General features: G+C 40.8%; 1 protein-coding gene across 1 annotated transcript in view; it reads right to left on the bottom strand.

The window, feature by feature from the left end:
- The window catches only part of Blm (BLM RecQ like helicase), an 80398-nt gene that overhangs the window by 26235 nt on the left and 39701 nt on the right, over positions 1-14462 (bottom strand). The window contains exons 13-14 of the mRNA XM_021167779.1: positions 2185-2291; positions 1112-1272 (exon numbers count right to left, since the gene is read on the bottom strand). Coding sequence (XP_021023438.1) covers positions 1112-1272; positions 2185-2291 — 268 coding nt within the window. The remainder of the gene's footprint in view (positions 1-1111; positions 1273-2184; positions 2292-14462) is intronic.

Below are 14462 nucleotides of genomic sequence, written 5' to 3' on the forward strand. Positions count from 1 at the left end.
CAAGAGGACGGCAGATATCATTATGGGTGGTTGTGAGCCACCATGTGGTTGCTGGGATTTGAACTCAGGACCTTTGGAAGAGCAGTCAGTGCTCTTAACCACTGAGCCATCTCTCCAGCCCTTTTTTTCCTTTTAATGTAGAGTCTTGCAATATAGCCTAGGCTGGCCTGGAACTCTTGGCAAACCTCCTGTCTTAGCCACCTGAGTGTGGGGACTGCAGGCATGGGCCACCACACGGGGTTCTGCCTTTGTTATTTTCAACACAAATGACAATGAATGGCTGGGACACTTTTCAGGCCCAGTCTTCCCCCTTCTGATTCTGAAGACCGTCCTGGGTTTGGCACATATATCTCATGAATTAATGTAGAATACACTTGACTATGTGTGTATCTATCTATCTATCTGTGTCTACTGTTCTGATGAAGTGTTCCTTGGATGTAATTATTACTCTTAGGATAATAGTCCCCATTCTCTGTTACTAAAAATAACATTCTCAAGTTATTCGCTGCCTCATGAGTTCACTGCCAGCTTACTTGGATGTTTATGACCACTAAGATAAAACAAGCTCAGAGAGCTGCCAAGCCTGGAGACATTACATTTCATCCCTGGACCCACATGGTGGGAGGAAAGAACAGTCTCTTGCAAGTTGTCTTCTGACCACACATGCACGTGCATGCCATAGACCCTGGTGTGCACATGTTTTCCCTCTCCCTCCTTTTTTTTTTTTAATTTTATTGTTTTAGTTTTTATTTTTCTTTTCTTTTTGGTTTTTCGAGACAGGGTTTCTCTGTATAGCCCTGGCTGTCCTCGAACTCAGAAATCCGCCTGCCTCTGCCTCCCGAGTGCTGGGATTAAAGGCATGCGCCACCACTGCCCGGTTTCCCTCTCCCTCTCTTACTCACTCTCTCTCTCTCTCTCTCTCTCTCTCTCTCTCTCTCTCTCTCTCTCTCACTCACTCACTAAGGAAACAGCAAAGCCAGGTAAGAAGTGGAAGCAGGAGGGTTGCCCTGGTTTCAATTATATAGCAAGGCCCTATTTCAAACAAAGCCTGTATTATATACAGCAAGACTGCTTATAACATGAAAGGTCTGCAGATGTCTGCGAGCGTCACCTGGCATCTGTCCTGGTTGATCCACTTGTGCTGCACCTCATCTCTGGCAGAGTCACTGAGGCCTGCATGGTAAGCCAGGGCAGAAAGGCCTTCTCTCTGTAAAGTGTCAGCCACTGTGTCACATTCCCTCCTGGAGAGGCAGTAAATTATCCCCGAGTCATCTGCCAAGAAGCCCAAAGAGTAGTAGTGAGAAATCATGCCTTTTCACTTAAATACCAACACATTTCCATATGTTCCTAGAGATACACGGCCCCTAAAGAGACCTTTACAGCATCCTCATGATACAGGATGATCACGCACAACAGCTCAAGCAAGGAATTTGTGAACACAGAAAATAAGACTGGATATGTAATCCTGTTCTTGTGAGGGTGCCCAGGACTGAATCCTGGGTTGTCTCACACTGACTCAACAATGGGGAGCTACCTTGATAAAAAATTTTGTAGAAACATATGGCAAAAATTATCAAGAGCCTGGTAAAAACCCTCTGACTCAGTTTCCTTCCAGGAAAAAAACCTAAGAAATAAAATGGTACAAGGAGTCGTACTCAAAGTTTTGGTACAAAAGGAGCTCAATAGAAAACATATGAGGATAATTAAGATAAGGAACTATGAAATAAGTATATTATAACTATTAAAAGGTGCTTTCTAAGTTTACAAAAGCCATGAGAAAACAATGAAGACGCTGAAGATGGGTCACATGAAAGCAGTTACAAATGTCAGAGACTCATTTTAGCTACCGTAAGGCAAAGGCAAACACAGTTGGGAGACGACACTAAAGCAGGGCTGTGTTATTCATACACTGAGATACACCAGAGGAAAAGACACCGACACCAAGAATGAGAATGTAAGAGTGTAGGAGGTATACTTAATATATTTGTTAGGATTTATTGTTATCTAACAAAATGAGATTTCAAAATTATAATATTCCCTACAATTAGCAAGTTGGTACTATCATAATGCAAAAAGAAAATGTTAACATGCAATTTCACATATTCTATTGTAGTACAGTGAAGATAGAAAAGACTTTTTTAATCTATTACTTTTAGACATAATTAACTACACAACTGTACTCACAAGGATGATGCTTTCTGATCCACTCTAGGCAATCAAATGCTACTTTTTTGGGCTTCTTTGGTAATACATAGTATTTCAGATTGTGCCTGTTAAAGCTCATGCTAAACCTAAAAGAAGATCCAAACACAAAATTTAATTACTATGAGAAAATACAGTTGTATCCATTATCATCAACTGAATGTTTTCACCCAAAATGCTTCCCCAATGATATGGCATTAGGAGGTGGAGCCTGTGGGGGTGATTAGGTGGGGAGGTAGAGTCACTAAGGAGGTCAGGGTCCTTATAAAAACGGAGGAGCTGGAGAGATAGGTCGGTTGTTAAGACCAGTTACTGCTCTATCACAGGACTGGAATCCAACACCCACATTAGACATCTCAGAAATATCTGTAACTCTGGCTCCAAAAAAGTCAACATTCTCTTCTAGCCTTCACAGGTACCCACACATATACAAGGATGTATGCATACAAAGACATAATTAAATAAATATTAAAGAAAAAAATAAAAAATCAAAACCAAAACTATCCAAACAGAGACCTCACTGACCCTTCCCTCCCTAGTAAACATATGGCTCCAATGTGAATGCCACCAAGTATAAAACAGGGAGAGGAACCCCACCAGACAAAGGATGAATTGGAATTTTGATCTTTTTTTTTTTTTTTTTCAGAATCCAGGGCCTCAAGAAATAAACTTTTGTCTGAGTCGTCCAGTCTATGATCCTGTTACAGCAGCTCAAATGAAGGTAGCATCTTCAAATATTAAATACTGATTTTTTTCCACCATGCAAACTTTATTAATAAGCTGTCTTATGTTGACCACTATCCCTGGCAGATGACATAATGAAATACTGAAATGGATATTACATTAAGAACTAAAGATTTTAAAAAACGGTGATGGGCTGGGCGGTGGTGGCGCACACCTTTGATCCAGCACTTGGGAGGCAGAGGCAGGCGGATCTCTGAGTTCGAGGCCAGCCTGGTCTACAGAGTGAGTTCCAGGACAGCCAGGGCTATACAGAGAAACCCTGTCTGGAAAGAAAAAACAAACAAACAAACAAACAAAAAAACCAAACCAACGGTGATGAAGAGGAATGTCTATAGACTAGATGACAGAGATCTGGGCTGTGGGTTTAAAACAAAACAAAGAGGCCAGGCAAGAGCACAGTCTGGGAGACGATGTGGACGAGAAGCAGAGGTGGGGCTTGGTGGGTAAAGTGCTTGCTGTATAATCAGGAGGGCCTGAATTTGGATCACTACCACCCATGCCAAGAGCTCTGTACAGTAACATGCTCCAGTGACATGGCACATGGCAGGCAAACACAGGAGGATCTTAGGGACTTATCTGGCCAGCCAGGTGATTAGCAATTAGTCTAGCCTAACTGGTAAGCTCCAAGTTCAAGACACCCTGTCTCAATTATAACTGAGAGAGAAAGACACCAGATGCTTATGCCTGGCATAAGCACACACCAGCATATCACACACACACACACACACACACACACATACACACACACACACACACAGCAGAAGTGGCAATATAGTTAGACTCTGTCTCAAAAACACAAACAAAAACAAACACGGCTAAAAGATTTAAATGATTAAAGAAAATTATACAATAAATAAATGTAACTTAAATATTTAAAAAGATAAGGGGGCAGTACACACATGGCAGAAATAAATAAAGGGAGAGATCATGAGTCCTGTACTTTTGCTCTGGGCTGATGCGGTGACTCTGACATAAGTGTCCTTCTCCTCTGGGTGACTGCTCTTGACACCTATTAATCCTTCATGTTTCCTTAGTTCATTATCTGTATGGCCTTCTGTCTTCCTTCTAGACTCTTCTGTGAATTCCTTCCTTCTGTGTCAGGATCTTACAGAACTACAATTCCACAGGCACTTTAGTGGCTTCTCCTGGCCCATATTCTCTCCTTTCCCTCTTTGGTAGGTTTCTCAGAACATCCAGCTCTGTCCTCACACCAACTAGTCACACATCCCATTTTACTGCTCACCACTTCTCTTCTGTTTCTGTCACTACCCTACCAAATATCTGCTGTTACGCTTTCTTTCCTATAGCTTAAAATTACTTCTTTATTAATGGGGGGTACTCAAGGCATATGTGCAGAGGTCATTTTGCCTTTTGCATTTTCCTTTCTAATATAAGCCATGAAATCTTACCTTCCACCCATTCAGAATGTTATCACCACACACTGTCCCAGGATATCAAACAAAACACAGTAAATTATAGCATGGGTGTAAGTGAGTTTTCTTCAATCACAGCACCAGAAACCCTTGGCAGGACTACCCATGTTTAGTAGTTTTACCTATTTTTGTTAACAGTAAAGAGTGTTGTTGGGAACAGAGAATTCCAGCCTTGGGGGTTCTGGCTTCAGATGAAACTGCCGCAGGATGCAGGACTCTGATTCTTGTGATACTATTATTTAATATCATTTCCACCAGATAAGAGGATGTGGATTTCAGAGCTAGACAAGGTTAACTAGTGAGACCCTATCTAAAACAACTGCTTAGCAATATAAATGATGAAGAAATCTGCAGAATGATGTGAGCTTTCTATGGATAGGAATGCTGCAGGGACTGTGTGTAGGGATGGCTTTATGACTACCCACTCCCCACTTTAAACTACATGTTAATTTTTTCATTTTTTAAAAATTAATTAATTTTTTACACTCCATATTTTATTCCCACCCATCCACCCTCTGACTGTTCCACATCCATACCTCCTTCTCACCCTCCACCCCACCTAACCTCTAAATTCCCTGGGGCCTCCAGTTTCTTGAGGGTTAGGTGTATCATCTCTGAGTGAACACAGACCCGGCAGTCCTCTACTGTATGTGTGTTGGGGGCCTCATATCAGCTGGTATATGCTGTCTGTTTTGTGGTCCAATGTTTGAGAGATCTTGGGGGTCCAGATTAATTGAGATCTAAAGGATCACCCTTCTTGTCAACTACATGTTAATTTTAAAGAGTTTTATTCATTTAAAATGACAAATGCTTTAGATCAAAAACAAACATTGGGATATACGTGAGGGAGTCATAACCCTCACAGATAGATTCTAGGAATATAAAACAGTGCAGCCTCTTTGGAAAGCAGCCTGATAATTCTTTACAGGGTAAAGCAGGCGCGGGTTAAGACTATGTGAGCTCCCTCTTCTCACTTCACAAGCACCGGAATGCATGTGCTTCACATACAAACAGGCTGGCACATACACACCCCCATAAGTATAAGTAAAATTAAATGAACCATTTAAAGGTGAAGAAGAGCTATCATATGACCTGGTGATCCAACTGCTAGCAATACACCAAAGAGAAATGGAAACACCTATCAGAGCATTATTTGTAACAGCCAACAAAATGGAAATGATCCTAATAATAGGTGAGTAGCTAAAGAAGGAAATAAAACTACACAATGGAATATTTTTTCCAGCATCAAATCTTGAAAATATTTTGCTATCAAGTAGTAAGGGGGACATTGAGATGGCTTAGTGGGTAAAAGCATTTGCTGCCAAGTCTAATAATGACCTAAATTTGGTCCCAGGATCCACATGTAGATCCGGTTGTTTTCTGACTTCCACATGCTTGCCCTCGTGTAGACACACACACACACACGAGATAAGAAGGAGTCATACACACATAGAATGAATGTTTATATGAGACGCCCAGTGTGGGTAAACTTATGCACAGAAAGTAGTCTGGAGTCTAGAGGTTGCCAATGGCTGCTGGGGTGAGGAGAGGAGAGGGGAAGGACACCTGCTGAGAACAGGTAACGTTTAGAGGGTGGCCGAGTTCTCAGACTATGATGATGGTGTGCGACATATAACACCGTAAACTACTATGTCACATGTTAACACTGAGTTGGATGATGTGGATGTATTCAGCAAAGCTCATATTAAAAACATCTGGAACATAATCTGAAATTTGTTTGATTTGTGACTTAATTGGGAAAATAGAACTATTTACTATTTAATTTGGTCAAATAAACCTTTACTAAAAAAAAAAAAAATTATGAGCTTTGAACAGAAACTTGTAGATCACAAATCCAATTAAAACTAAAACAAAGAACTCATTCTACCACAGAAGATCTGAGGCACTAATGGAGCAACATTTACAGTTTGTTGTGGTGGGAAAGTAGACAGACCACCAGTGTTTACTGCTTTTAACACGTCCTCCAATGCCTGTGGGAAAACAGGGTGTTAGGGATCACTAGATACCAAGTGAGACACAGTGCCTACCAAAAAAGGAAGAAGGAGGGGGAGGAGGAGGAAGAGAAGGGGGAGGAGGAAGAAGTAGAAGAAGAAGGAGGAAGAGAAGGGGGAGGAGGGGAGGAGGAAGAGAAGAAAAGATAATTTAGGACAGCTATACAAATGAATATTATTCAACCATAAAAATGGAGAATAAAGGTCGTGTGTTCAGCTCAGTGGTAAAGTTCTTAGCACTGGTTAGACCATGATCCCCATCAAACCATCACAGACAGAAAGACAGACAGACAGGCGCACACACACCATTACAATATAACCTAGACGACTCTTGCAAACATGCTTAGTGAAGGAACCAAGAGGAAAACAGGGAGGAAGTTCTGATAAAATGTAAAAACCACACCCAACTGTACCTTATGAATAGTTGAGTTTTAAAGTACATGAATTATCTCAACAAGTACTTAAAACAAATAACCCAAATTAGATTTCACTGGCTTCTAACTAAATATACGAGGTTTTTTTTTTTTTTTTTTTTTTTTTTTTTTTTTTTTTTTTTTAGTTTTTTGAGACAGGGTTTCTCTTTATAGCCCTGGTACTCACTTTGTAGATCGGGCTGGCCTTGAACTCAGAAATCCGCCTGCCTCTGCCTCCTGAGTGCTGGGATTAAAGGCATGCGCCACCACCGCCCGGCTAAATATAGGAGTATTAAATGTTGCCTTTAAATGGAAAAATTTACCAGGCCACGTTGATACATGCCTGTAATTCCAAGTACGAGGGAAACAGAGACAGGGGAATCAGGAACTCAAAGCCAGCCTTAGTTATATATTGAATTTGAGGCTACCCTAGGCTACAAGCCTCAAGCAGCAGCAACAACAACAACAACAACAACAACAAACCAAGCCAGGTGTGTTGCTGCTCAGGGGACACAAGCTCAGGAGAAAGGGCAGGTGGAGCCCTCTAAATTCAAGGCTAGCCTGGTATACATAGTGGGGTCCAGGAAAGCCAGAGCAAGAACCTGTATAGAAGCAATTGCTTTTAGGAAGGTAAGCATGTATTGTCAGGATATTTCAAATACACCAGGTACACTGTAGAGTTTCCTCTTGCAAAAGTAAAAAAGAATACTTCATATATATTGGATAAAACCTAGTAAAAATGTTTAACAGCATATAGTTCAGAAAAAAGACTAAATAGTAATATTGTTTGTTAGTCAGATTTGTTAGTCAAATACTTTCCAATTTTTTACCTCCCACAAAATTTAGAGTACCTAACTGAGATGTCAGTTGACAGATCATTAAAAATAATTTTTGATGACAGATCATGATGTAATTTTGGCATATGCTTCATAAAGAATTCAAATAATTGAGTGTTACTGCTGTAATAAAAAGTTTCTTATTACCATCTACATGATTATGTCAGTAACATTTCTCAGGCTTACATCCATAAAAGTAAAATGTATGGACTGAGTCAATTCATCTGTAGATATATGAACTGTAAAACAAAAATTATTTTTGGTTTGTTTTTCAAGACAGAGTTTTTCTGTGTAGCTCTGGCTATCCTGGAACTTAGCCTGTAGATCAGACTGGTCTCAAATTCAGAGATCCACCTGCCTCCCGAGTGCTGGGATTATAGGCCTGTGCCACTGATACCACCGAGTGCTGGGATTATAGGCCTGTGCCACTGATACCACAGAGCAAAGCAAAAATTCTCATCTCGTAAACAGATACCTCAGTAAAAAGCTTGTGCCTAAAATTACTTTTGAAACATATTTAAGATGAATGTGGTGGTGTGTTCCTGGAGTTCAGTTACGGAGAAGCTGAGGTGGGAGGACAGCTTGAGCCCATGCACTCGAGACTAGTTTTGGTACCATAGTAAGACTCTGTTTGGGGCCGGAGAGATGGCTCAGAGGTAAAGAGCACTGACTGCTCTTCCAGGTCCTGAGTTCAATTTCCAGCAACCACATGGTGTGGCTCACAACCATCTGTGGTAGGATCTGATGCCCTCTCCTGGTGTGTCCGAAGACAGCTACAGTGTACTCACATACATAAAGTAAGACTCTGTAAAGTATGCACTTTAAAGAAAGTAACATAGACATGTGTGAAACTCCTACAATAATGATGACTAATGATTTAATTTACTTATTTTTAACATCTATTTACGTGTGTGTGTGCATGCATTAATGCAGCATGCCACAGTGCATGTGTAGAGGTCAGAGGACAGCTTGTGGAGGTCAGTTCTCTTCCTCCAACATTCTGGCTCTGGGGATCAAACTCAGGTCATTAGGCTTGGTAGCAAGTGCCTTTGAGTGTCTCCCTAGCCCTAACTAATAATTTTAGTAATTCAATCTGGATCAAAATTTTGGTATAGGAGATTTAAAAACCAACTTTTATTTGTTTACACCATTTACTTTCATGTAAGTATAACAATAAGCAAAATATTTCACATGTAAAAATCTATAAAATTCATGGCTGTGTATGGTGATGCATGCCTTTAATCCCAGCACTCAGGAGGCAGAGGCAGGTGGATCTTCGAGAGGTCGAAGCCAGCCTGGTCTATATAAGTGAGATCCAGATAGCCAGGGCTACAAGGAGAAACCCTCCCTGAAAATAAATAAAAATTCTCTGTATATAAATTTTGTAAGACTTAAAACACTTTTCTTCTCCTTCCATTTTTTTTTTCAGTGCCAGAAAACTTAGCCAGGATTTAAATGTATTCTAGGCTCACACCAGCTACTGAAATATTTGCAGCTTAAGTGATAAACATTTTAAAATGTATGTATTTATTTATTTATTTATTTGTGTGTGGGCACATCAAGGTCAGAAAGTACCATGAGACCTAGAGCTGGATAGATGCAGCTGTGAATTTCCCGAAGTGGGTATTAGCACATAAACTAGGGTTCTTTAGAAAAGCAGCAAGCACCTGTAACCACTGAGCCACCTCTCCAGCTCCAAACTATACTTTTACAATGTAATCTGTGAATTTCATGTAGTGAGCATAAAATGTATTTATAGTATTTATGTTCTACTGCATAACATTAAGGGGATACATAATAGTTTTAAAATGATGTTGTTTCAGGGGGCTAAAGAGGTGACTCAGCAGTTAAAAGCTCTTGTAATGGTCGCAGTTTCTGTCCCAGCACTTACAAGGTATGGTGGCTTACAATCATCTCTAACTCCAGCCCTTTTCTGACTTCCACAGATACGAGGCACACGCACACAGCACACATAGATATATACACATAGACAAAACATTCATACAAATAAAATAAACAAGTCTAAAAATTTTTAAAAAAATATTTCTGTTTACAAAAGATGTTTGGTGTTGCTGTTGGGTACTGGAGTGATAAATCTAAAGATCTGGGTCATGGGAGAAAAGCATATTATTTACATGACTAGGAAATCCACACCTGACCTTGCCTGACAGACATGTTGCAGTAAGAGCACAGACATTAGAAAACCCTGTTTGAATTTACCTCCTGGCAAGGAGCTGGAGCTCAGCTGGTGTAGTGCCTGCCCAAAATGCACAAAGCCCTGGGCAGGATCCCCACACCAAGAGGATAGGATGACTTGTCTCTAATCTCAGAACCCGGGAGGTAAAGACAGGAGCAGGAGTTTAAGGTCATCATCTGCTCCTCAGAATGTGAAGCTAGTCTGACATGCATGAGACCCAGCTCAAAAACGAAATAAAACAAGAACAAGAAGATAAAAATAAAATAAAACTGTCTTCCTGAGCTGGGTGGGATGGTGGATGTCTGAACTCCTAATATTCTGCATGGCAGGAAATCTGAGAAAAGACTAGGCTACCTAGTGAGTTCTAGGCCAACCTGGGCTATACAGTAACAGAATCAAAATGAGTAAGTGAAAGCTACGAGATGCATCTGCAGCCACAGGTGTCTGCACTCAGCCTGACAACCCGAGGTCAATCCCAGGAATTTACAAAGCAGAGAGAAAACCATTTCCTACTTCCACTTTCTACTTTCTGACTTCCACACACAGCACATTCATGCTCTTAAATACACACACAGTGATAATAATTTTAAAAAGATTTATTGTATATACGTGAGTACACTGTCACTCTCTTCAGACACACCCAAAGAGGGCATCAGATCCCATTACAGATGGTCATGAGCCAGCAAGTGGTTGCTGGGAATTGAACTCAGGACCTCTGGAAGAGCAGCCAGTGCTCTTTACTGCTGAGCCACCTCTCCAGGAAAAATTTTAAATAAATGAAACAAAAAAATTAAAAATACCTTCCAACCATGTGTATGAGGTATATATGAAACAAACGAATTTCATGTTTAATTAGCCATAAGTCAAGTCCCTAAAAAAACCTCATTATGTTTATGCAAACATTCCAAAATCTAGAAAAGACCTCAAATCTAAAACACTCTGGTGCCAAACACTGCGCTGAGTCCTGCAATTTCAATAGGTGAGTTTTGTGGTGTGAAAGGCAGACCCCAGTCCAGCCCCAGAAACTGCCTACCAAGCTGCTCCTCCTATGAGACCTGCGTCCTTTGAAATCACCTGACCTCTCCATGCCGTCAGCTGCTACTCTGTTAGGATGCTGACTTTCTGGCCATCCTAGTCTGCAATTATCTTTAGTGGTGACTTCTGTTTTGCATCTTAGAGCAGCATTTAAGGTTCTGCAACCAAATTGCTGGGCTCAAAACCCTCACTCCTATATTTGCTAGGGTTATGAACTTTGCAAGTTACTTAATTTTCTGTGACTATTTCTTTTACCTTTTAAAAAATAAATTTAAATTATCTTTATGTACTTACTGCGTAAGCATAACTGCGTAAGCATATATCGTGCGTAAGCATGGACTGGTGTGCTATGGCAGGCATGGAGAGATCCGAGGACAGCCTGAGGGAGCTGGCTCACTCCACCATGAGGGTCTTGGGTACTGAAACCAGATTATCAGGGTTGATGGCACCTTTACCCACTGAGCCATCTTGTCAGTCTTTTAAATTTTATTTTTATATTTTATGTGTAAGAGTGTGTTTTACCTACATATATAGCTATGCACCATACACGTATAGTGTCCTCTAAAGCCAGAGGGCATTAGATCCCTTAAAGCTAGAGTTACAGATGCTTGTTAGCTACCACGTGAGTGCTGGCAATCACACCTAGATCCTCTGGAAGGGCGGCCAGTGCTCTTCACCAGTGAGCCATCTCTCCTGCACACACCACCACCTCATCTACTACTACACTGCGGGCTGCTTTCTAGCTTGCTTGTAGTTAAGGATGGCCTTGAACTTCTGACCCTCTTGCCTTTGCAATATTGGTGTGGTGGCAAATGCCTTTATCTCAGTGCCCAGGAGGCAGGAGCAGGTGGATCTTTCTGAGGTAGAGGACAACCCAGTCTACACAGTGAGCTCCAGGCTAAACAGGGCTACACAGTAAGACCCTGTCTCAGAAACACAAGTTAAAAAAAAAAAAAAAAACGCAAGTGCTGGGATCTCAGGCATTTGCCGTCATGTGTGCTGTGACTCAGTTCCTTTATCTAGAGAATGAGGAAATGGAGGATTATATATCACGTAAGACTTTTGTGAGGCTGAATGCATAAAATGTAATCTCAAGTGTCAGGCTCAGCAGCAGGCACACTGGGGAGAGAGGGCTGTGTTAGCTCTTCTGAGGCTGTACAACGGTTAAACCTGTGTGCTTGACTCTTTGCTCTCACCTAGCTCATCTGCTAGGGTCCTAAAAGAATGGCATGAAATGTTGTGTTATTACTCACTCTTGTACTTCCTAAGTAGACTTTATCTTTGCCAGCTTAAGAGGAGGAATATTATCATAGAGCTCTAGGAGAGGAGCATGGAGCCACCGCTCTAAAGCTACGAGCACCTGACTCCAATAACACCACGACACAGCAACAGCTGGCAGATTAATTCAAGTAAAGGACTACTAGCAGAAAAAGATCAGGAAACTACCAGGAAGTGCTTCTTAAAATCTCTTCTACTAAGGGATTTATAACTTTCTAAAGCAAAAAGAAATAGTAAATATATTAAAGAATCAGCAGACTTACATTTTATACACATTTCCCAAATCCTTCCATATGTTTCACTTATCCATTCTTATGAGTATCAGATATGCACAAGGCGCCATGTGCTAGCTAGCATCCGGATATGTATAATTTTGCTTTCTCTGAAACATCACTTTCCCACAGTTCCAGGAAAAGATATTCAAGGTGTCTGTCTCTAGATAAATATGTGCACTGTTCACTCAGACATAAAACATAAGTCCTATATTTTCAAAAAATCATTCATATGTAAGAGAATTTACACAATTTCTTTTAACCGTGGGCTTTTGCCAATTAATATAACTGACTGACAGATAGCTCGGTGGCACAGCATTTGCTTAGCACGTGTAATCCCAGCCCTGGGAAGGTAGAAACAGGTGGATGCCTGGATCTTTCTGGCCAGCCAGTTTAGTCAACATGGTGAACTCTATCCACAACAATGAAATCCTGTCTCCAAAAACCAACCAAGGTGGCTGTCTCCTAAGGAACGATTACCGAGGTTGACAGGTTGATTTCTGGCTTTCAAAGTCATGCGGGTACAAACATAAGTACCTACACAAACACACACACACACACAGAATGAGAATATACAGAATCCAGCATGGTGGTATACATCTGTAATCACAGCAATTTGGGAAGATGAGGCAGGCAGATTGCCAAGAGTTCAAAGACAGCCTAGTCTACATTGTAAATTTAAGCCAACTGGGGCTTCATAGCAAGACTCTAATAGGACTCTGTACCCCATCTCAATAAAAACCATGAGGGGTGCAGATAGAAGAATCGAAATACAACATTTTATAGGAAGTACAGCATTTCTAGAAACGAATTTCTAGCATTCAGTATTTATTAGAACCTAAAGTATAACACTAATCTTAAATATAGTGTTAGCACACATGAGAACAAAATGTATTCTCTTACCCCAAATTTACATAAATATTCCTCACTACAAGTGGCATTAAATTAAAACATTCCATTCCAAATTTGTGATTATACACAAAAAAATTCTGAAAACTCAGTAATTTTGACATTAAAGTATGGTCGTTAGTGGTATATAAAAGTCAGATCACCAGGGATCCGATGTCTTCCGGCTTTTGTGGGTCCCAGGGACACGTGTGGTGCCCAGATAAACACTCATATACATAAAATAAAAATAAGTCATTAAATATATACAAATTCACCTCAATATTCTGTTCAGCCTTTACTCCTTTAGGCAATCGCCCTAAACCTCAGAAAAAACTCAGTGTACAAACATGTTAAGTATCTGCTGAGCAAATTAACAACACAGAAAGCATGGACAAACTCAGGTGGAGGTACAACAGCCCAGCACCACCTAAATGTATATAGGCGAGTATTTTTAGTGTCTTTGTTACCAATTAGTTATGGATTTGGAGGTAGCAAGATGCATGTGCTGTGATGAAATTCAAGTGAAAGTGCTGTGCTAAGAGGGTTCTAGACTGCTCTCAAATCGTGCATGGACTAGAGACTTTAAGATACCTGCTCATTTCATGAAGGCACATGGAGTGTGGAAGCCAAAGTCAGATATGCAAAATGTAATCTGTTAAAAGGATTACAACAGGGTTACCCAGGACCGAATTTGATTTATCTCACTTCTAAAGCAGAGGGTGGGATGATTTTCCTTTTGTTTCTGTTTATTTCCTTGTTTATCAGGGCTTGCTAGGGCAATAGGCTGAAGGTGCCAGTTCTCTCTCTCTATCAAAGATACCAGGGGTTGACGTCAGGCGGTCAGGCCTGGCTGCAGGCGCCTTTATGTGTGCTGCCATCTAAAGTGCTCTAGAGTTGTTCTTTTATTAAGTAAAGAAAAAAACCCCAGATTTTGTTCCCAAATTTTACTGCACTTGGAATCACTTGAGGATTTAAAAAAAAAATTCTTGGGGCTGGTGAGATGGCTCAGTGGGTAAGAGCACCCGACTGTTCTTCCGAAGGTCCAGAGTTCAAATCCCAGCAACCACATGGTGGCTCACAACCATCCGTAACGTGATCTGGCGCCCTCTTCTGGAGTGTCTGAAGACAGCTACAGTGTACTTACATATAATA

This window comes from Mus caroli, chromosome 7, assembly GCF_900094665.2.
Source record: "Mus caroli chromosome 7, CAROLI_EIJ_v1.1, whole genome shotgun sequence".
In the NCBI taxonomy this organism is placed as follows: Eukaryota; Metazoa; Chordata; class Mammalia; order Rodentia; family Muridae; genus Mus; species Mus caroli.